Consider the following 24,285-nt stretch of genomic DNA (forward strand, 5'->3'; position numbering starts at 1 on the left):
CAAAAATAAATAAATAAATAAACTTGAAATTCAGAAAATAAATAAATAAATAAACTGAAAATTCAGAAAATAAATATATAAATAAAATGGAAAATAAATAAATAAATAAACTGAAAATTCAGAAAATAAATAAATAAACTGGAAATAAATAAATAAATAAATAAACTGGAAATAAATAAACTAAAAATTCAAAAATAAATAAATAAATAAACTTGAAATTCAGAAAATAAATAAATAAATAAACTGAAAATTAAGAAAATAAATAAATAAATGGGATTAATTGTGTGGGTTAATTGCATAGATTAAATAAAAGTGTGGATTTATTAATGACATAAGTTGTAAATAAATTGAAAAGTAAAGGGTATGAATGTACAAAAAGGTAAACAGGGCACTTTTTCGTGGACAAAAAAAAAGGGGTAAGTAGGGCACTTTTTCGTGGACAGAGGGAGTAGTAATTTTAAATAAAGAGGGAAGGTAAAAAGGTACAAAAAGCAGAATATGGCTTTAAATTGTGGACAAAAATTTAAGGGGAAGTAGGGCTTTAAATTGTGGACGGAGGGAGTACTTTGTTTTGTTATTCCACAATTAATATTATAGTATATAATTTTTTTGAGTTTCATTTTTTTTTTGTAATGAATGTTAATTAGGATTCATTATATAATATTAATTTTTTGTTTCATTTATTATTATTATTTGCATGTAAAATAAAAAAAAAAATTATCCAATTCGAGCATATTGTACCTATTCTTTTTTTTTTTTTCCCTCATGACTTGATTAGAAGAAACAAAACGAAATGTCATGGTTCCCAAGGAAAAAAATATAGGTGCAATTCTCAAATTCGGTAATACGTTTTGGATTTATAGACAACTAACTCTTATTAGTATTATTATTATTATTATTATTATTATTATTATTATTATTATTATTATTATTATTATTATTATTATTATTATTATTATTATTATTATTATTTTTGATGTGTTGTTTTTTAAGCAACTGCATTTTGTATTGATTCTGGATAATACATTTTTTATAACTCCAAATTTACCCTTTTAATTCAATATATAGTTTACATACTATTCTGCTTATAAATATAGTAAAGATAGTTTCCAATCATAGCCGCTATACCAAATATCAATGGCCATCAAAATTGTAGAGCTTTGGTCCGTCTCACCGACTGACGGCGGCGCCGCCGAGCAAACGCTCCCACTTGTATATTTTGACATGATATGGCTTCACTCTCCTCCCGCCGATACCCTCTATTTCTACGATTCCAAATACTCGGAATCTTATTTCTTCAACACGGTTGCCGTAAAACTCAAACACTCCCTCTCCATCGCTCTCAAATATTTTCTGCCATTCGCATCAAACATCATCTTCCCCCTCACCTCCCCCGCCATGCCCCTTTCCCGATACACCGCCGGAGACTCCGTCGCCCTCACAATCGCCACGTCCGATGCCGACTTCGCCAATCTCACGTCGAATCGTTCTAGGGTTGCCGACGAATTCCATCAATTCGTCCCGGAAATGCGGCCGGCGGTTTATTCCTCCGACGACGTCAAATTCAGCGCCATCGCTATTCAAGTGACCTTGTTTCCGAATAAGGGCATCTGCATCGGCTTCAGAGACCATCACGCCGTATGCGACGCCGCAAGCCTCTTCGGCTTCTTGCGCACATGGGCGTCCATCCACAAATCCAACGGCGACACAAATTTAGCCCAAGATTCGCTGCCCTTCTACGACCGAAGTCGTGTTCAAGATGCCAGCAAACTCGCCTCAGTTATTTGGGAGCAAGTGAAGGCGAGTAGACCCACTGTTTTACAAACCAATTCTTTGCCTTTACATAAAGTCCGAGCAAGTTTCATCCTAAGCGATGCAGAAATCAAGAAACTCAAGAAGTTTGCCAAGATGAAGAATCCCAGCGCATCGACTTTCGTGGTGGTGTGCGCCCATCTCTGGAGCTGCCTAGCCGAGTCCGCGGCTGCTGCCGGAGAGGAGGTGGACGACAACGAGACCGAGTACTTAACTTCTGCGGTGGATTGCCGCGCGCGGCTTAATCCGCCATTGCCGGATACTTACTTCGGCAACTGCTTGGTATTCCTGCGGGCAAGATCCAGTCATGGAAGGCTGAAAGGGGATGGTGGCTTTGCAGCAGCTGTGGAGGCGATCGCTGCTGCAGTTCGCGAGGCTGTGGATGGAAACGGCGGCAGAGGGGTCTTGGATGGTTTCGAGAATCAGCTGCAAAGTGATGTGGAGTTGAAGGGGAAGCGCGTGACTCGGATAGCAGGATCACCATGGCTAGATCCTTGCGGAGCAGATTATGGATGGGGAAGATCAATCAAGTATGAAGGTGTTCATACAGATTATGATGGAGCAGTTAATCTTTGTATGGCGCCAAGAGGTGGAGGAGTCGAGGTCGGCTTGTCCATGCCAAAGCTTAAAATAGATGCTTTTGCAGCTATCTTTAAGGAAAAAATATTCATCAATAGCAACTTGTGACAGTCGTCTACTTGTGTGTGTATATATATATATATATAAATCTGTTCGTTTTTATTTTACAAATTCTCTATTCTCCACGATATTTAGCTTCTCTGTTGAACCCTTCTCTATATATATATATATAGGGTTAAGATCAATGAAGAATTTCCTATGTATTAAGAATAAAGAATAAATATATACCCTAGATTTCTAGAAATCCTACGGTGAATATCAAAACAAATTAGAAACTTCTCATCACCCATTTTGTGTTTTCACACGGTGGAAGGGTAAAAAGGACCGAATCACCTCCATTCAAAATCAAATCCCATCAATTTCGGCTTCCATATTCAACGATATCTCCGTTTCGATCGTTGCCTTCACTATTCTAAGTTTTCTCAAATACTATCGGAACGAAGATTTTCTCTTCTCCAGCGCCAAGGACCACGCATCCACCGCATGTCTGGTTCGCCGACAATGGCGAGTGCCTCAGAACTTATACCACGGTCACAATGGCGTTGTTTGGACCTGCGACATCTCCAGTATCATCTATTTTCCCCTTATTTTCGTCGATTTCTAGACATTTTCATCGATTTCAATGTCTGGCGGGGAGTTATGCGACTTTGAGATTTTATTGGGTTTTTGGTGTTAGTGGATGGATAGGTGAATTTGTTTTAGCTGTAAGCTCGTAAGTTAGTGGATGTGGATGATGGGTGAATTGTCTTTCTAGTTTGAGGAATTTTAACTTTTTTCTTTTTTTCTACAAATAGTTATTGGGTAATCTATATGTTGTGAACTAATTCATATAATTTTGTTGGTTTATTCGATTATTAACTAGCATAATATCAGCTGAAGGTATACCGAGCTTTGATCTTCATGGTAGCCAGGGAGGTTTTACATCGGATGGAGAGACATATTAATTCATATAGTTGAAAATGTTGTTTGAAATACATATTTGTACTATATTCGTTGTATTAGTTAATTTATTTAGATTCTTGTTTTACTTATTCGATTAATAATAAAGTGGTATTCGATTTATTTTTAATATTATTCAGTATATTTTCAGTGAATAAAATTTCAATGTTTGCGAATAAAGTGAATATTATTCAGTATATTTTAGTGAATAAACTTTCAATGTTTGCGAATAAAGTGAAAAATGTACTTAATATGTTACAAAATATGAAATACAGACTCTGTTGAATGAATATTTAACTGATGTGAATAATTTAACATATTAAACTGAATAAACTTCCTAGTTGTGCGAATAATATGAACAATCTACTGAATATGTTACAAAATATGAAATAATGTCGCAATTGCCCATTATTTAATCTAAAAATAAATAAAATTAATGAAATGTCATCCATAGAATATAATTATTGTTTATCGTACTAAGAAAGTTATTCAGCAAATTACTATCCTTATTCGCAAAAAGATAATTTTTATTTAGGCACGTTTAGAAAAATATTCAAATACAATATAATTATTGTTTATCGCACAAAGAAAGTTATTCAACAAATTAATATCTTTATTCGCAAAAATATAATTCTTATTTAGGTACTATTTGAACAATATTCAAATACAATATAATTATTCGCAAAAATGCTATATGAATTACTAATTTTATTTAAGACTTAAATTCTGCATGCGTAATTAATTAATGGATTAATAAAATTATCAATTAGGTGAAGATTTTATTATCTATTCAGATATATTAATTTGTGATTACACATTAAAATTATTCGAAGAAAAATAAAATTTGGATGAATAAAAAACATTGTTTTACAGAATTAAACAAATGGTTAAGCGAAAAATTAGTAACAAATAAACCTATCAATATATAATACGATTAAGGATTCCTGCGCTCTCCTTAATCCGGGGTCCTACGTGGCATAGCTAAGAATTCAGCATTCAAAATCCCTGCAATTCTAGAGCTTCTAGCTCAATTCTGTATCGGTGACAAGATGTATTTCTATTTCTTTCACTATTTCTTTTATTAGTCGTACGATACTTGGTATACGCTATCACTGGCTATATCGGGCTGCGACATTTTGTGCGGGTGTTTTTCGGGGGGCTAACATGGAAATGTGTTAAAAAGACCTAGGGTTTTGGAGCTTTAATTTAAAGTTTATTGGGTTGTTGAATACATGAACTGGGTTTAGTAGCTTTGTCAATATTTGGGAACTGAGTCGCGATCGTATTACTTTTTCTGTTTGCTGCTTAACATGCTAATGAGTTCAGTTATGTATTCTTATTGATCCAAGTATTTGGTGCTTGGGCTTGATTGTTCTATTTTAATCTGTATTTGCATAATCTTCATCCGTCTCCTTATCCAATCGACGTGGTTGCTAAAGGCGCAGGAGATAGATTTAGGTTCTTTTGGGCCAATATGTAGCATTTTGTCTGTTCCCGAAATTCTCTCAGTTGTTTGGAGGTCAGATCTACTAAGGAGTTCTTGGTTGACATTTGATTTGAAGCTCGTAGATCTAGATTGTGTGCTATTTAGTTGTTGGTGGGATTACAGATTGTCTGGTTTTGATTTTCTATGCTCTAAATGTTCTGTTTCACTCTGAAGTGTTATATGGACAGATTATTTAGTTATATGGGTTATTTCAATTTAAACATGGGGCTGATTTTCGATTGAAGATGGGCTGATTTTCGATGGATGTTGATGGGTGATTTCAGTTTAAATATGGATAGGCTGGATTGAATATTGAAGATACGAGGGAAGAGGAAGAAAAAGAACTGCATTCCGTGTTTTCTCTTAGAAGAGAGTCTCGGTCCTCGATCCGTTTCATAGGTACAGGTAACTTAATTACGATAGTTTGTTTATTAGAATTCATTTAATTTCACAGACTGAGTGGACCCATATCACCACATATAGGGAAGTTAGAAGCCCTGCAGATTATGTATGTAACTTTTGATTCTTAATTTCTTATACTTCACATTTTCACAAACCCTTGCTAATGCTGCTTAAACTACTTTTCTATAGGGCTCTTCATGACAACAATTTATATGGGGCAATTTCTCCAGAGGTGGGAAACTGTACACAGTTGCAGTCAGTCGCCGTCAATGACTGCTCCGCCGGTTAGCTTTGAATTGGTTCTTGATCAGCCATGGTAATGGTAGGTAATCTATAAGGAAAGATTACGATTTGACTATATATATAGAATGCTTAGTTGTATTTTAGAAAGAACAAATTTTGGAAAAAAAAATGAATGCATTTGACTATTATAAACATAGAATGATTATTGGTAAACTTTAGAATATCTCTTAGAAGTATGAACTCTCACTTTTGCTTTGTTAGTAAGATGCTTGGGATTTTGGAGTTATGATGAGTGGATATAAAACTATATACTCGGAAAAGCTTCCTGACTTACATGGGATTTTGGAGTTATGTTCCAGGGTTTGAAGGTATAATGGGCTTTTTTGTTTCTTATTTACTTTTGCAATATATTTCAAGTTCCAACATATACTCCCTCCGTCCCACTCTAATTCCTTTTTTTTTGTGTTTGTTCTTTTTTTGTATTGCTTTATAGTTCTAAGTTGATAACATCTCTTAATTATTAGTTTTTTGTTTATCTAATTGAGAAGATGGTAATAGTGCTAGATTTGCAGGTTTCCCCTGGAATTCGGAGGAGTATCCACTCTGGTTCATCGTTGGTGGCCTTGTGACTTGGCAGCGACAACATTGAGCTTTGGAATCCTAAGCCCCTGAGCTTTGAAATTATTAGTTTCTCTTTTATTGAAATGTCTCCAATTTTTTTTTTTTAATTTCTCATTTTCGTTTTGTAGTTTTTTTACTGTTATTAATGTCAATAACTGAACAAAAAGGAGCAGTGGGAAGAAGGTATGAAAAACAAGAGAAAAAAAATGGATACTTTATTTTGACTTATCATTCGACATAAATGGGTGGACTTTTTTTACATTTTTATTTCTTGGGAAAAAGATTTTAGCAAGTTATTAAAAGTATTCCTATAAGTATCAATGGTAATTAACTTAAAAATGATCATTGTTGACTTAAATAAAGTAGAATCAACTTAAATGGATAGGTTTTTAAGATATCCAAAGTTTCAATTTATCTTATCAAATAAGAAATTATTATTACTACTTCTTCCGTCCACCAAAGATATGCTACAATTTCATTTTTCGTCCGTCCACAAAAAATATGTCACATCAATTTTTAGTAATAGGGTCCACATCATTCCACTCATATTTAAAGTGAGACCCTTACTCCACTACCAATTTTACTCACATTTTATTAAAACTCGTGTCGAAAGTAAAATGACATAACTTTGATGGACTGAAGAAGTATTTTTTATCAATTGATGTTTTTTTAAAAATTTGTTACAACCAAAGAAAGGAAAAAACCCACTCACACTCTAGCTCCTAGGGTGACTCGAACCCCCGACCTATTGGTTGGAGGGGAAGCGTCTTACCAACAGACTGCGCTTCATCGTCAAAAATTTGAAGATTAAATTTTATCAATTGATGTTAAATCTCAAAATAAACGCATTTAATTTGTAACAACATGACTAGATTTAATTAATTAAAATACAAAATTGAAGTCAAAGAATACGTGAGCAAAGTGATAGTTATGGAAAATGGCGGATAATTTCATTATATTATTTTCATTAATACTTTTTGCTCGCATTCATAGTTAAGAGAATATGTCTAGATGGATATTCGATGGGTAGTGGGTGGTGAGTATCCAGCAGGTAGCGGGTTGGTGGATACTCGACGGGTGACGGGTCTTCGCGGGTCGCGTGTAAGGGTGACAAATAGTAGTATACAAGAACTTGAAATTTTCTCTAAAATTTGCTGCAATTTCGTGGTGATTTATTTATTGGATGATTTATTGCATTTGTTGGGTGGTTGATTGCAGGATGTCGACGCCGAAAAGCAATAGTGTCCCTACCTCTCAAGCCTCAGCATGTATCTGACGGGTAGTGGGTGGCACCGTGGCGGGTATCCAACGGGTGGCGGGTATCCGCGAGGCACGAATATGGGTGACAAATAGTAGTGGGTGGCAAATAATTTTTTCAAATATACGTTTCGCTAAGTCATGTTAAGGATAAAAGTCCTCTTTAATTTATTTTTTCATTTGAATTTAATGTGTAACATAGACCTATATCATATTAACAATTTTTAAGTGAATAATGTCCATAATTTATAAATATATTAAGAAATAAATTTTATGTTTTTTTATATAAATTATAACACCAAATGATTCCCGTCGAAATTTGACGGGTTACACACTAGTTATAGCTATTATACACATATAAATTGGCTGCAAATTCTCATTTAGGGATTCATCAAATCTTGCGGCAGAGTCCACGAAACATTGACTAAATTATAGGACTAAATTATAGGGATATATTAAATCTTGCCATAAATAATACAGATATTATCGGTTACAAGATTAATTGAGATTACAATTATAACCTTTTTAAATGTTGCAGCATTATTAAAATGCATTTTTATTAAAAAGAAAGGAAAAACCTAAAACAACCCTTGAAAGCACAAGAAAAACAGACTAAGGGCCGAGCCTCATTAAAACCTTTTCACGGAAAATCCAGTGGGAAAAACCGGGAAAAGGAAAAAGAGTACCCGTCTAGAAGACGAAAGCAAAAGAGGGGGATTTAAATGTTGCAGCATATTAAATTGCGATTTATATATCTCCACCGCTGGATTCAACAAAATTAACGCCTCTGATGTATTCTTTATTCTTTACACATTTGCCTTTCTTTATTGATCGATCCATTCCCTATATATATATATATATATATATATATATATATATATATATATAGGGTGAGGCTACAATGAAAACACTCTTAAGTGTATAAAATAAGAACAATTGCTCACCATAGATCTCTACCTAATCGATGGCTTAGATTTAAAATAGAATTTCGGATCAATTCATAACAGTTAAGCTCTGAATTCGAAGCATTTTTTAAAATAAGGGCATAAGGGGAATTGCATAAAGTTGACTTTCCATAATTTGCGGCCATTAATTTTGGGATTTCATTTTCCATATCTGAACCATACGTGAATGCAATTTCAATTTTTCATATCTTAACAATTATTTATCTACTTTTTTTTTCATCTTATTTGCGGCCATTAATTTTGCTACGAATAATATGTCTAATGATATTTCAAAGTGTTATTTTGTGTAGCTGTTACGAATTATATGTCTAAATATAGTGCATTACAAATTTTATTGTCATTTGTTACGAATTATATGTTTTGTACTAATGTCATCTGTTACGAATTATATGTTACGAATTATATTTTTTTGGTATTTTCAGAAAAATGAATTCACAGATGAAGAAATATTATTTTCTCCTCTAAAACAACATTTTTTTTTTCTGAATCGTGCCCTAGGAATCGTATATTCCGGCCATTGTTACGAATTGGAAGTACTTTTTTGTTACGAATTATAGTTTCATGTAACATGAAAAATTTTCATTCAATGTTACGAATTGGAAGTACTTTTGTTACGAATTATATTGTAGTGAAGAAACAAAAAAAACGAGTATTGTATTCTGTGATAACTAGTTGAATATTTAATGAGTTCGTAATATTTTTTTGAAGAAATAGACTCATGGACCCAGAATTTTGGCGTCTCTGTGTTTTACGTTTGAGAATGCATTAGGATTTAGGTTAGAATCGTGTGTTAAATAAATGGAGTGATTAAAGATTTGATAGTTGGAAATAAAGATTTGATGTGAAAAAAAGATTTGATACGTGTGTCATTAGGCGTGAATAATTAGAGATTAAATTGAGCAATTACATACTTAACCTTTTAGTAAATAGGCGTGAATATTGAGAGATTAGATTAGGCTAATTTCAAGCCATTAGATCAATCAAGATCTAGTGGACAAGATTCATCCATATTTTATACACTTAAGAGTGTTTTTATTCTAGCTCACCCCTATATATATATATAGGCCAAGGTTCAATGAAGAAGGCCTAAATGTAAGAAAGAAGAGAGAAGTAATCTCATCCGTTGATCTTATCTAATCTAACGGACATGATTTGTTCACGCCATGTTCAACGGATTTTTTCGTTGAACATTCATGAACATATACAATATTTTTGGGGGTTCTGGGTTTCGACCCCCCATATGTTCAACGAAAAAATCCGTTGAACATGGCGTGAACAAATCATGTCCGTTAGATTAGATAAGATCAACGGATGAGATTACTTCTCTCTTCTTTATTACCTTTAGGCCTTTTTCATTGAACCTAACCCTATATATATATATATATATATATATATATATATATATATATATATAGGGGTGGGCTAGAATAAAAACACTCTTAAGTGTATAAAATATAAACGTTTCTTAATGTACGAATTTTATATAGAACACTGGTGGACGTCGCCAACCACCAAATAATTCCTGCGGAATTAGCAAAATAAATTAGTATAATGGTAAGCAGGGTCGATCCCACAGAGAACAGTTAAAAATCATTCAAATCCCTAAATCTATAAAATCGGTGATGCCACCACGCCTTACTTTTAAGAGGAATTAATTAAACTAAGAATGCAAAATTAATCAAATAAAATACTCTTGAATTAAATCAATAAAAAGGGTAATTCGGCTCAAATAAATCCACTCTAATTTAAAGCTCTAATCATCGACGCAAGAATTAATTAATCTCTATCAACCAACCAGTTATAGGATACCGTGAAACGCAACGGACGTACCCCAATTCCTACTTACTGTGTCGATAAACAGCTGGAGACGCCAGACCTGTTTATTTTCCTTATTAAAATATAACCTAGCTGGAGACACCAGACCTAGATTTAATATTCTAATAGCATTAAGATGAAGGAACCCAATTTATATCAATTATCCTAGAGACGCTAGTAATAATTAATATACCAATTAATTCCTACTACGAACATGGTAGTTTTATCACTAATCAGCCATATTCCAACAATTACGGATTGGAGGTGCTAATTGACTGTAATCCAATTAAACTTAAGTTGGCCAGACTTAAATAAAATCGAAATTATCTTTAAACACTAGGAATTAATCAGAATCAATAGAAATCAATTTTAAAACCAATTAGGTCTCACAGAATATTAAATTATAGTTTCATTATTCTCGCCGAATTAAAAAGATTAGCTACTCATACTTAAAATAAGAACAATCAAATAAATAAAAATAAACATACGGAAAATAATCGAACAAAGGCTAATGAAATAAATTGCAAGAAATTAAATTAACACTTGAACCAATTGAAGAACTCGTCTGCTCCCTTGCTCCAAATCCAGCCGCAATTATCAATTAAGAGAACAAGAATTAAATCTAAAGTAAAGCTATGAAATCAAATGCTAAAGAGGACGTGTGGATCAAATTGCATGAAAATAACAATTGCATGAAATAAAAGTCAACTCCTACTCTAACAATAATCAAAAGTTGCGGCTGTATTCGAGGTTGTTGGAATAGAAAATTAACCTAACTAATATATACCTATGCGGCTCCTCTCACAAAAGCTTAGGGAATAAATCCCTAAAAATGCCGCTAAACCTAAAGTATGGGCTTCGGCCCTTTCTCCTAAATTAAGTCCAAAATAATTTAAAACAAGAGTTTTGAGCTTCATAAAAATATAACAATTATTTCCAAGCCCAATCTCTAACTATCTTCAAAATCCACGCCAGTCTCCATCATAAGCTTGCTTTTCTCTAACTCCTTCCATCTACAGCTCCATATCCAATTCTTCGAATCCCTGCACCAAAACATTGCAAACTTATGCAAAAATCACATAAAACCAAGGCGAAACACGCACTAAACTAAGTAGCTAAAATACACACATCAAACCCCCTCACACTTAGCTCATACTTGTCCTCAAGTATGACATAAAAGAAGAATTCAATGGTGAAATTCGGCCACTAGAAGCAACTCCCTTCCTTGACACGACACTAAAACTCTAAAACAAGGAACGAACAACTGACACACAAACCAACTGGAAAGAAAACATAAAAGAACAAGGACACTAACAACTCAACAGAAAACGACAGCCAAGTAATCATCAAAACACAAGTAACGTAACACACTGCCAAATCGAACTATGTAACTCACAATCGATTCTCAACTCTCAAATCAAGAAAAGGAAATGTCAAACAAGTGTTTTCATCGTCTATCTAGTCCAAATCAAGCAGCAACGAGTTCCTCACAAGGTTCACTCTTCTCTCAAGTATTTATTTTGGAAATTCACACACAAGAAGAAAAATCCACTTAGTTGTGATATGTCATGGTCACACAGTAACTCCAAAAGGTCTTTTCTCATTGGTTGTAATGGGGCTAAGGACCATTCATGATGTTGGCAAGATCCTAGGGGTCCTAAGCTCAAGCAGTGAAACTCAAAGTGCGTACATCTAATCCAAACCATCATCCACAATTTCAAGTTCATAGAGAAAGAAAGAAAGCAACTAAACTTGGGGAAAAACTCCAACAATAATAATGATACTACATGCTCAACTCAAACTGGTGCAACATCTTTATTTTTTTTATTTTTTTTTGCAGCACCTTTCATTTTTTATATCCTCAATCCACATGCAATCATCATCTACAAAATATCCCCACAAATCGTCTCCCAAAACTGCTCCCATCCCAAAAAACTGAACTGATCAATGCCACTGTTTGGCCAAACGGATCACAGATCCTTATCATTTAACACAAAACAACAGTTTGGGGAAACGGCACATAAGAACAACTTAACTTCCTCTAGTAATCAATGGTATGAATTTCAAATTAGACATGCATCACTGGGCCAAAGAGAGAGTCCAAAACAGGCATTGGCTTAATTATTTAGTGACTAATAAGAAAGAACATGGTCAAGGCTTCAAAGGGCTCACTAGGGGTTGATGCATAGGTAGGAAATCAAAAGCAGGCCAAAAGGGCTACCCTAGTGCCTTCTATCATGCATTACCAATGACTCACAACATATCACTACTTCATGAACGACAAACCACTCAAGAAAAAAAAATTAGTAGAGGGTGCTCTACTCTAATAAGCTCAATTCTCACTTATCTGTGGCTTTTATTCATTGTTGCTCTTATTTGTCATTCCAAATTTCATCCAACAAAAACACATAATTTTCAATCACCAACTCTTAATTCTCAAGTATCAATTCTTAAGTTCATCACACAATTCAATTCGGCAGCATGTTTATCACTAGTATTTCAACAATTCTAAAGCTCAAAACCACAAGACTCAACATAAAAACTGATTCAACAAAACACAAACTCAAAGACGCCCCCCTCACACTTAGATTTTGCTTGCCCTCAAGCAAACAAAGTAAGGTATAAGTAAGGGACAACAGAGACACACAACGAAACACAAAACATGAAAACAACACAAGAAACAAGCAAAACAAAACAAGAAAAGGAAGGAAATCACCGTGTGCGCTGCCGCCGCAGCTCCTATCGAATGGTGGCGCTCAAGTTCGCGATGCTCTCCTGCAGCCACGTTCCCGTCGATTTTGTTTTTAAATGAAACGTAACAAAAAAAATTAAAACTAAGGAAGGGAAACTAAAAAACTTAAAAAAACTAAATGAAAAACGAGAATTAAAGAAAAGAAGAACAAAATGGAAAATTAAAAGGGAAGAAAGTCGGGTTGCCTCCCGATAAGCGCCATTATTTAACGTCGTTGGCTCGACTGCTCAAGTGCTCAAAACGTGCCCGAAAGCAGCAGCGAAACAGACTCCGCTGGAACCAAAGAAGAGGCATCATAGTACGGCTTCAAACGTTATCCGTTCACGGTGAATATCTTAGCCGTGTCTAAACTGCAAATCTCAAACGCCCCATTTGGGCAAACAGACTGTATCACGAAGGGGCCAATCCACTTCGTCTTCAATTTTCCGGTCATCAACTGCAGCTTTGACTGGAACAAAAGTACCTTTTGGCCGACTGTAAATGTCTTTCCTTGCAAGTTCTTGTCGTGCCACATCTTGGTGCGAGCCTTATACCACATCGCGACGTCATAAGCTTCAACACGAAGCTCCTCCACACACTTATCTTTTAAGTCGGGTGGTTCCACATCAAAATGCAGACTTTTGTCGCGTGGCTTCCGTTTGGGCAAACAGTCCGTATGTGTAATACCCCGTTTCCTCGAGCTAAGTTTAGAATAATTTTGAACTTAGATTTAAGATGATTCACGCCGGATTGAAAAAAAGAATTTATTTTTAATTCCAACAAAAATGATTTACAAAAGCATTTGTAAATTTAGTTATTAAATTTATATGCATTGCATATTTATTTAATTTAGCATTCAAGCATTTTCACGAGCTTTTAATTAGCGAACCCTGAAGTATTATTACAGTCCCGATATTTTATCCTGAGGAATTTTATTTGTCTAATCAGCCACCCTACTTGCTTGCTACAGCCCCCAATTTCAGCCCCAAAAGTTAGCAAAAAGCATGCATCCCATCAGTCACCCTATTGCCGTGTCATCCCCATCACTCACACCTGCAACCTCCACAATTATAGTCTCCAATCTGTACTCTTCTATCTATTAGAAACATGCTCCACTCATTTTGAGAATTTTCATCGGCTCCCCAAGCTCATTTCACCATAAATCAAGTATTGAGGTAAAGATTCACAATCATTTCTTTTCTCCTTTTAAGAACACCACCCCTTTCGTTTGAAGAATATTCATGATCTGAACTTTCACAGCAAACAAGGAAAAATCAGAATACCAACTGAAATCCTTGCCAAGGTAACCACTTGACTTTTTCGCCTACCTCTGTTCATACATTACGCTTCTAGCTCCAAATTGGTTTAGCAGAAACCACAAACAAACCTCAAGATATGCACAGCACTTCCATATAGCATTTACAGATTATGCACATAAGTGATTAAACAAAATGGCATTACAAATGCATCTACATACACTCTGTTTATATATATGTGTGTTTACATACAAGCATGAGTTTGTTTTTAAAAGAAGAAAGGATAAAAAAATGGAGTCTTGAGTTTTGTTTGTTGCTGTCGAATCTGAGTATTTGGAGCGTTTGAGTCGGGAAGGGTGAGGGTGTGTCGTCGGCGGAGGCTGTCATGGCCGTTGTCGCCGGAAGTTTCAGAGAGGGAGTGGTGTGCTGACGGTGGTGGCGTGGAGCCACTGACCGCGGCTGCCGGACCTAGAACAGGGGGAGTTTGAGAAAGCAGAGGGAGAGATGGGCTGGGTACAACTGAGGGTGTCGGTGATGGTGGCTTGGCCACTGTCGCTGGAAGGCCGAGAGAGAAGACGAGGGAGGCGGCGGCGTTCCGTCGTCGCCAAGGAGGAAAGAGAACAGAGGAAGGCCAGGGCGCGGCGGCCCTGCCGCTGTCGCTCGGCCACGGATGGAGGGAGAGAAGAGTCGGAGACAGCGTCGCCTGATCTACGGGCGGCGGCTGGAGAAGAGGGGAGGGGTCGATTCCGATCTGAACTTTGAGCGACGATGGAGCAGTCGAGGGAGAGAGGAGCAGTCGAGGGAGAGAGATGGGAGTCGGAGTCGCGGTCGGCGGCAGCTTTGCTGCTGCAGTCGCCGGGCACGATGGATCAGTCGAGAGTTTTGGGGGGAAGAGAGTGACTGATGTGTAGGCGTGTGTGTGCGTGACTGATGAGGGAGGGGGAAGAAAAGAAGGGTTTGGGTGTTGGGCTTGAGAGTTGGGCCGAGTCAGTGGGCCGATTTTATCAACTGGGCCTCTGATTATTTTAAATCATGGGCTGCCCAAGTATTTATTTAATTGGATTTGTGCAGATTTTATTTAAAGGAGCTACACTATTTTAATTAATTAGACATATTAAGTTTGATTAATTATTTTAATTTTCATAATAATATTAAATTATTATTATGTGCATATTTTAAGTAATTACTTATTATATGCTAAGCTTGACATGAAATTGCATTATATTTTGCAATAAAAGTATTTATGATTTAATTGGTTTTATTTATAATTTCAATTATTAAAGAAAGTCGAGTAAGAATATTGTTGGTGTTCTTAACTCAAGAGAAATGTTTTCAATTATTTATTCATTAAATTTTGAAAATCCGGCTAAGTGAATCATAGAATATTAAGCAATTCACCGTGACTTGAGTTTAGATTTAAGAGACCTATTAAGAATAGATTTCTTGTAGGCTTTGAGCATCAGGAGGATTAGCACTGCTATTCCGATTCAGAGATAAGGTTAAACGACAGGCTTTGCCTACACAGGTGGGCTTATTTTCCAAATGTATGATTGAGCTAATGAGCTTAAATGTTTCATGAAATACAAACTGTTTATCCAATAAATATTTTTGTGCACTCTACCATGTTTAAGGCTCGCGCAATTAATCAATTGAGGTTCTCTTATGACCTAATACGTTGTTTAAGAATTGTGTACACTTGTTAGTTGACACGGTGGGTTGATCTCCATCGGGCTCTAACCAGAGGCGTTATAAGGGTGCTCGGCTGGATGTGTTCCGGAGCATGAGAAATATGAGGCCTGCCTGGGTAGCATCCCGAGGTCAAAGTAAACTTGGCTGGGTTACGCCCTCAGTCCAAGTCAGCGGGAGACAGAGATCCGTCGGTGGCTAAAAGGTCCGGGATCACAGCGAGTAACAGAATAGAGTGTGACAACTGCGCACAATCAAATATATATATATATATATATATATATATATATATGAAATGTTTTAGCATGCATAGAAGTTATTTCTCTTTAAAACCTTCTATGTCATGTCAGTAAGATTGGATAAACTGCCCTTATAGATTGTGAAATATTTTAAAAGTTGCAGCCCACTAAGTACATTAGTATTTAGCCCAAAAATACTTTCAAATGTTTTCAGGTTAATGGCATGGTGATGACGGGGCAGAGCTGAGGCTAGAGTTCAACTCCTTATTTTGACTTCCGCTGAAGAACTAGCCAGTATCTGTCTTTTGTTCCCTAACTTAAGACCTATTATGTTGTGACTCTACACAATATCTTTTGTTGAGGCTAGACTATTGACTCTCAAGTATTTCGATTAGTGAATGTTGGTTATCTGAAGCATGACAATAAACTTGTGATCCTGAAGTTATTATATTTGATGATTGATTCGTATCACTTGAATACCTGTCTTTCTTCATCCAAAGGGGCTAAGCCCGATTGTTATCCCTTTTATTTGGATTTCACAAGGTTTTACCCTTGTTCATTTTAAATGATGAGTCGTACCCCAGTTATAGTTATTATTTCAAGAATTGGGGTGTGACAGTATGTCCAGAACCTGCGAGTTTTGGGTCAACATGAAGAAATTTGTCCTGCACAGATTTAGTCTCAAGATGTTCTTGGACAAAAGGGTCAGTCACATCAATAGAATAAGCATTTTCAGCATCATTGGGAGTTTTCATGGCATCATCAATACTAAAAGTATATTTTTCCCCATGATAGTCTAGACAAATCGTGCCATTACTAACATCTATGATTGACTTTGCAGTCCTTAGGAACGGACGACTTAAAAGGACTCCCGATGACCCCTTGGATTGCACTCCACTCATCCTCACCACATAGAAATCGGCAGGATAAATAAAGTTGTTTACACTCACAAGAACATTCTCAAGTAAACCCTCGGGATGCACACATGACCCATCGGCTAACTGAATCACAACTCTAGTATCTACCAACTTCACACCATTTAAACTATTATAAACAACTAAAGGCATGACATTAATAGAAGCTCCTAGATCACACATAGCATGCTCAATCTTAGTATCACCGATGTAGCATGGCAGAGAAAACATACCTGGATCCTTGCATTTGGGCGGCAACTCTTTTCGTATCACTGCTGACACGTTCTCGCTCATCACAATTTTTCCAGATTTTTTAGACATTCCAACGATGAAGTCCTTCAGAAACTTGCTCAACTGAGGGAGTTTGAGTGTTTGGAGGAATGGAAGATTGATCTCCAACTTCCCAAATATCTTCATAAAATCGATGAGATCCTCCTCCGGCTTCTTCTTTGCTAACCTCCTAGGAAAGGGAACAGGTATCTCGATCTCGGGATCATGTAGACTCGAAGGTGTATGAACCTTAGACTGCTCTCCCTCAACCAACTTGTGTTCTGCCTCTTTTCCTTTCTGCACAGCTGTCGGATTACCGTTCTGTTTGGCCAAACCGGACGTATCTGTATTCTGGGCAGCAGAATCGATTTCCTCTCCATAATTTTCGGATTGCTGCAGCTGCGATTCTGCTCCAAAGTCCTTGCTCAAGCCACTCATTGTATTCTGGATTGTGGGCTCATTCAACTCCTTGCCACTCCTCAAAGTAATCATACTAATGTTCTCCCTCGGATTCAATTGGACTTGCGATGGTAATTTGCCTTGATGGCCCTTGAGTTGATTCACGGACGTTGCGAGCTGAGACACTTGACGAGCTAACCCCTCTATCTGCACTTTTTGCTCTGCCTGAGATTGTTGAAGCTGTTGCACATTGTCTTGCAAAAACTGTTGGTTGCCAATCAATTCCGCCATCATCTCCTCAAGAGATTTGCCTTGCTTTTCCTGAACGGGCTGAGGAACTGGTGGTGCCTGATATCCCATCCTTTGATGAGGAGGACGGTAGTTTTTCTGTTGCGGCTGCTGCATCGTTGGTGGCTGCTTCGGTTCGGGATATCTCAATCGAAAATTGGGATGGTTTCTCCATGGTGCATTGTGATTGTTCGAGTACTGGTCCCGTTTGGGCAAAGAGAGCAGTGGTTCAATGCAGCTGTAAAAATTGTGGGAAGAATTCGCTTGGGCTTGATATTCTTCCCCACCCCCTGTGCACTGCAAGCTCGTGTGGCCTAAGTTGCCACATGCTCCACATGGTTTCTCCATCGGTTGTCCAGCGCTTGCCACCTTCTCTACCACGGTATTGAGCAATCTTTCCATTCTGCCTATCCTCTCTTCAAACTTAGCCTCAAAATCTGACGAACTTGCTTGAGCGGCTTTCTTGAGCAGTTGAATGCGCGGCTCCTCATACTCCCTCATGGCTTCCACTAAGTGTTGAATTAGTCTTTTGGCTTCACTCATTGTGTTTTGGGAAAATCCCCCTCCACTTGCTGAGTTCACCAAATTCTTAGTGTCAACGGTCATCCCTTGGTAGAAATATTGCAACAAGTCACCCTCAGAAAACTTGTGATTTGGGCAACTATCCACCAATCTCCTAAATCTGGTCCAGTAAGTGCTCAGCGCTTCATCATATTCCTGTTGGGCTCCACTAATTTCCTTTTTCAGCGCATTCGTCTTGGTGGGAGGGAAAAAGTGCTCCAGAAATAGCTTTTTCATCTCCGCCCATGTAGTGATAGAATAAGGTGGAAGACTCGCGAACCAAGAGTTCGCCTCTGCTGTCATGGTGAAGGGAAAATCAGCTAATCTGAAGTGTTCCTCCGTTACCTCAGTAGGGCGCTTCTGTACCTTGCAGATCTTGATGAATTCACTTAAGAAATTATATGGATCTTCTCCTTTCTTTCCGTAGTACTTAGGAAGAACATTAAGCAATCCGAGCTTAATCTCTATAGTAGTAGCAGCCGCCGGCATCCGGATCGGAGTTGGGGGGTCATCAGCTTCGTGGCTAGAGAGATCGCACAGTCTAGGATCGTCAGCCATGTCGCTCTCAGTACTTGCAACCGAAATCGAGTCGGTTTCCTCTTCACAGTCTGCTTTTGTCTCTGAGTCGTGGTCTGTTTGGGCAAACAGAACCTCGTCAGCAGCTACAGCACCAGGCTTCTTCTCGACTAACTGTTCCGTTCGAACAGCAAGGTCGGACTGTGAATCCAGCAGATCCAGTAACTTCCTCGCCTTCGCCTCCTTCCTTAACTTCTTCGCGGTCTTCTCAATTTCACAATCGTAGAGGAGGTTCGACTTGGACGATCCACTCATAAACAAAGAAAATAAAAAAAAGAAAAATAGAACAAAGGGAAAAGAATTAGATTAACACCGCTCCCAGGCAACGGCGCCAATTTGGTGGATGTCGCCAACCACCAAATAATTCCCGCGGAATTACCAAAATAAATTAGTATAATGGTAAGCAGGGTCGATCCCATAGAGAGCTGTTAAAAATCATTGAAATCCCTAAATCTAGAAAATCGGTGATGCCACCACGCCTTACTTTTAAGAGGAATTAATTAAACTAAGAATGCAAAATTAATCAAATAAAATACTCTTGAATTAAATCAATAAAAAGGGTAATTCGGCTCAAATAAATCCACTCTAATTTAAAGCTCTGATCATCGACGCAAGAATTAATTAATCTCTATCAACCAACCAGTTATAGGATACCGTGAAACGCAACGGACGTACCCCAATTCCTACTTACTGTGTCGATAAACAGCTGGAGACGCCAGACCTAGATTTAATATTCTAATAGCATTAAGATGAAGGAACCCAATTTATATCAATTATCCTAGAGACGCTAGTAATAATTAATATACCAATTAATTTCTACTACGAACATGGTAGTTTTATCACTAATCAGCCCTATTCCAACAATTACGGATTGGAGGTACTAATTGACTGTAATCCAATTAAACTTAAGTTGGCCAGACTTAAATAAAATCGAAATTATCTTTAAACCCTAGGAATTAATCAGAATCAACAGGAATCAATTTTAAAACCAATTAGGTCTCACAGATTATTAAATTAGAGTTTCATTATTCTCGCCGAATTAAAAAGATTAGCTACTCATACTTAAAATAAGAACAATCAAATAAATAAAAATAAACATACGGAAAATAATCGAACAAAGGCTAATGAAATAAATTGCAAGAAATTAAATTAACACTTGAACCAATTGAAGAACTCGTCTGCTCCCTTGCTCCAAATCCAGCCGCAATTATCAATTAAGAGAACAAGAATTAAATCTAAAGTAAAGCTATGAAATCAAATGCTAAAGAGGACGTGTGGATCAAATTGCATGAAAATAACAATTGCATGAAATAAAAGTCAACTCCTACTCTAACAATAATCAAAAGTTGCGGCTGTATTCGAGGTTGTTGGAATAGAAAATTAACCTAACTAATATATACCTATGCGGCTCCTCTCACAAAAGCTTAGGGAATAAATCCCAAAAAATGCCGCTAAACCTAAAGTATGGGCTTCGGCCCTTTCTCCTAAAAGTCCAAAATAATTTAAAACAAGAGTTTTGAGCTTCATAAAAATATAACAATTATTTCCAAGCCCAATCTCTAACTATCTTCAAAATCCACGCCAGTCTCCATCATAAGCTTGCTTTTCTCTAACTCCTTCCATCTACAGCTCCATCTCCAATTCTTCGAATCCCTGCGCCAAAACATTGCAAACTTATGCAAAAATCACATAAAACCAAGGCGAAACACGCACTAAACTAAGTAGCTAAAATACACACATCAAACACGTATGAATTTATCCAACAGAGTTACGAATTGCGAAAAATAATTTTTTGTTACCTTTGGGATTCGAACTCAGGACCACGAATTCATCCAACAGGGTTACGAATCAACCGTAGATCTTGATGATCTAAGGGCTGAAAATCATTTATATTTTATACACTTAAGATTGTTTTTATTCTAGCCCTCCCCTATATATATATATATATATATTTATATTATATATATATATTTATTTATTTATATATGCGTGCGCGTGTGTGCGCACGTGTGAGTCTGTATTTTTTTTTATTTCAATCACACTTTAATATATATTTGCATGTGTATTATACTAAATAGATTATACAATTTTATATAATCGTATGATAATATTATTTATATTAATATTATAATATAATTATAATTTATAATATTCAAAATTGGAAAAGATGACTCTCTCTCTCACGCTCTGGCGACTTTAACCTAATTCTGCCGCTTTGCTTTTTATGGCTTCTCCGGGCCTTCTCGCCGGTCAGGATCGACCTCAGACACCGAAAATCTCATCCAACTTTGATCCTCCAAACAGTGGTAAGGCTGCGGTTCCTTTGGGTTATGATAAAGATACACCAACTAAGGTTTTGCCTGGTAGGGTTTCGCCTGCTAGGGGTGAGGATACTCGGACTGTCACGTCGGGAACGCACGCAAATCCTATTCAGGCTGCAGGGAACAACACTTTGAATCCGGTTGCAAAATCCTACGCGGAAGTTTCTTCAGTGAGAGTTCAACGGAAGCCGGATATACCGGCTCACAAGTTCACGGCGCTCAAATCGGAAAAACACGGAGACACCTTTGCTTTTAACATACCTTCGGCCCTATACCAAAAATAGGTGGAAGAATTTCAATTTGCGTTAATCGGACGCATTCTCTTGAGGAAGGGAGACAAGCCACGACCTTATGGGGACATTAAGAAGGAACTTCAGGAACTATGGAACATTCAAGGCCCCTGGAATCTGATTCCTATGGGCAAGGGATATTATACGTGCAAGTTCTCCATAGCCGATGATAAAAGTAGGGCAAAGAAACAATTGCTTTGGGAACTTCCAACAGGATCGATCAGACTTCGCGAGTGGGCGAAGGTTTTTGACCCTTACAAGGAGGTGTCTTCTCTTTGTCACACGTGGGTGCATATTTATTATCTCCCTGTGGAATGTTGGCATCCAGAGGTGATTATCGGGATCAGTCGACACATTGGGCTACCTATCAAAATTGATAACGCCTCCGTGGAAGGACAATTTGGTCACTTTGCGAGGATTTTGCTTGAGATTGATCTTGCTCTGCCGCTTCAAGAATCATTACTTGTTAACTGTGATGAAGGATCGTTTTATGTTGAATTTGTTTACGAACAACTGCCCCATTATTGTACTCGGTGCAAGATAACAGGACACTCGATAGACAAGTGCAAAAAAGCGGAACAAAGAGACAGTAAAGCGAGGAATGTGAATAAAGAAAACCAACAGCCACAAAGCAAGGAGAAAACGGCAGCTGTTCCTTCAAACAACCAGGAGAATTGGAAAGTAAAGGAGGCTGAGGTGGTTACTAATGATAAGGAAAAGGACGGAAACTTATCGACGGACATGAACATTGTGGAGCACCAAAATGTTTTCGAGGCTCTTGAAGGGATTGTGGAGGATATTAATGAGGAAGAGGAGGGACTTGAAGAGGAATGTTACATCATGGATGGTACGGACGCTGCTGTGGAGGATGGAAAGGGTGTGGAGGATTTTGAGGAGGAACGGGACATTATGGGGGACACCGGAGCGGGGAAAGGAAAAGGCCCATAGATCGGTGAGGGGCCTGAAAAATCCGACAATATTCAAGCGAACAATTTCATGGAGAGGTCGGAAAAGTCGGGGCCAAATCAGCTGAACACGGTTAATACAGAGGCTCAACCGAATAAAGTTCAGGGAAGCTTGGGACAAAAGAATCCGGAGGCCACTGTCAAGAAACGAGGACGACCTCCTGAACCTTTGATCAGGAAAACTACCACTGATGATAGCATTAAAACCAGACTACGGAAGAATGATCAAAGGATGGAGACGAAACCGAAACCAACAGGGTCTTCTTCATCGGATAGGATTAATAGAAAGTTAGCTGAGGCGTATGCCTCTGGACATAGCCCGAGAGACTATCAGATTGTTGCTGCCACTTCTTCGAGTGCTCAAGTGATGGAAAATGTGGTGGACAAGAGTTGGGCTTCGGAAGTGGAAAGGGCTGAGGCCCAATCCACGACCCCGTTCTAATTCCGATGAAATTTTTAGTTTGGAACGTCCGAGGGCTCACAGACGAGTCTAAACTGATTCTCAAAGAGCATTGTCGCTCTTTTTCTCCGATGGTTATTGGCCTTCTTGAGCCCAAAACTAAGTTCTCTAAAGTTCCGTCTTCTTATTGGAATTCTCTTAATGTGGTCCCTTGTCACCAAAATGCTAGAATCTCCAAACATTCCAACATTTGGTGCTTTGCACATCCTGACATGGTGGTTACTGTTCTCCTTTCTTCGGAGCAGGTGGTGATTTTACATTGCTTATGGAAGAATGATTCTTTCAAGATGGCCATTATTCACGGTGCTAATAATTACTTGGATAGGCGGCATTTATGGCTGGACCTCCTGAATCACATCTCTGGTCCTTCGATTTTCATTGGAGATTTTAATGCGGTAAAGGGCGCTCATGAGAGGAGTAGTGACTGTTTACCTTGTGCCACCTCTTGCAGGGATTTCAGGGATTTCATTGAAACCACGGGGTTCATTGAGCCTTCTTCTGTTGGTTTGAAATTCACGTGGTCGGGTCGCAGATTCATGCCTTCTCATGTTGAATCCACTATTGATCGTGCTCTTTTTTCTGAAGATTTTGCGGATAGATGGGATGTGGTTTATACACAAGCTCTACCCCGGAATACTTCTGATCATTCGCCTCTGGTGCTTCATTGCGAGAAGAATGTGAGGGGTAATAGTAGGTTTTTTAAATTTTTACATATGTGGACTCTGCATGAGGGTTTCCAGGATATGGTGGAGCAATCGTGGCAACAACAGGTGGATTGCAACTGCCCTATTTATGTTGTTATGGCTAAGCTGAAACGTCTCCGGAGTGCGCTGAAAGTTTGGAACAGGAATGTTTTTGGTCAGGTGGAGAACGTTCTGGCCGAGTCTAACAAAGAGCTCTTGGAAGTTCAACAGTTGATCGCAGAGTATGGGTATTCAGATGATCTTTTTGATAAAGAAGTTTCGGCTCAAGCGAGGATTAATTCTACGCTATCCAGAAAGCACAGCTTGCTGCAGCAAAAGAGTCGGGTTTCCTGGCTGCAGGATGGAGATCGCAATACCGCTTTCTTCCACAGGATGATGCAATATAAAAGGAAGCCGCATTTAATTTCACACTTGACTATTGATGGCTCGGTTGAATACGACCAAAC

The 24,285-nt window shown here is 37.6% G+C and overlaps 3 protein-coding genes across 3 annotated transcripts; 2 read left to right on the forward strand and 1 right to left on the reverse strand.

The window, feature by feature from the left end:
* Positions 1–986: 986 nt before the first annotated feature.
* LOC130986754 (phenolic glucoside malonyltransferase 1-like) lies at positions 987–2,558 on the forward strand. The gene has a single exon (XM_057910263.1). The coding sequence runs from the start codon at positions 1,138–1,140 to the stop codon at positions 2,497–2,499; it is 1,362 nt and encodes a 453-aa protein (XP_057766246.1). The 5' UTR covers positions 987–1,137; the 3' UTR covers positions 2,500–2,558.
* A 14,126-nt stretch (positions 2,559–16,684) lies between these two features.
* Positions 16,685–19,354, reverse strand: LOC131025664 (uncharacterized). The gene is made up of 4 exons (XM_057955460.1): positions 19,062–19,354; positions 18,162–18,644; positions 17,239–18,107; positions 16,685–17,112 (listed from the first exon to the last, which is right to left on the reverse strand). Exons 1-4 carry the CDS (start codon positions 19,352–19,354, stop codon positions 16,685–16,687), a joined length of 2,073 nt encoding a protein of 690 aa, XP_057811443.1.
* A 1,969-nt stretch (positions 19,355–21,323) lies between these two features.
* On the forward strand, positions 21,324–22,658 carry LOC131025665 (uncharacterized). The gene is made up of 2 exons (XM_057955461.1): positions 21,324–21,590; positions 21,705–22,658. Exons 1-2 carry the CDS (start codon positions 21,324–21,326, stop codon positions 22,656–22,658), a joined length of 1,221 nt encoding a protein of 406 aa, XP_057811444.1.
* The last annotated feature ends 1,627 nt before the right edge of the window (positions 22,659–24,285 follow it).

The sequence above is a fragment of the Salvia miltiorrhiza genome, chromosome 5 (assembly GCF_028751815.1).
Source record: "Salvia miltiorrhiza cultivar Shanhuang (shh) chromosome 5, IMPLAD_Smil_shh, whole genome shotgun sequence".
Classification (NCBI taxonomy): Eukaryota; Viridiplantae; Streptophyta; class Magnoliopsida; order Lamiales; family Lamiaceae; genus Salvia; species Salvia miltiorrhiza.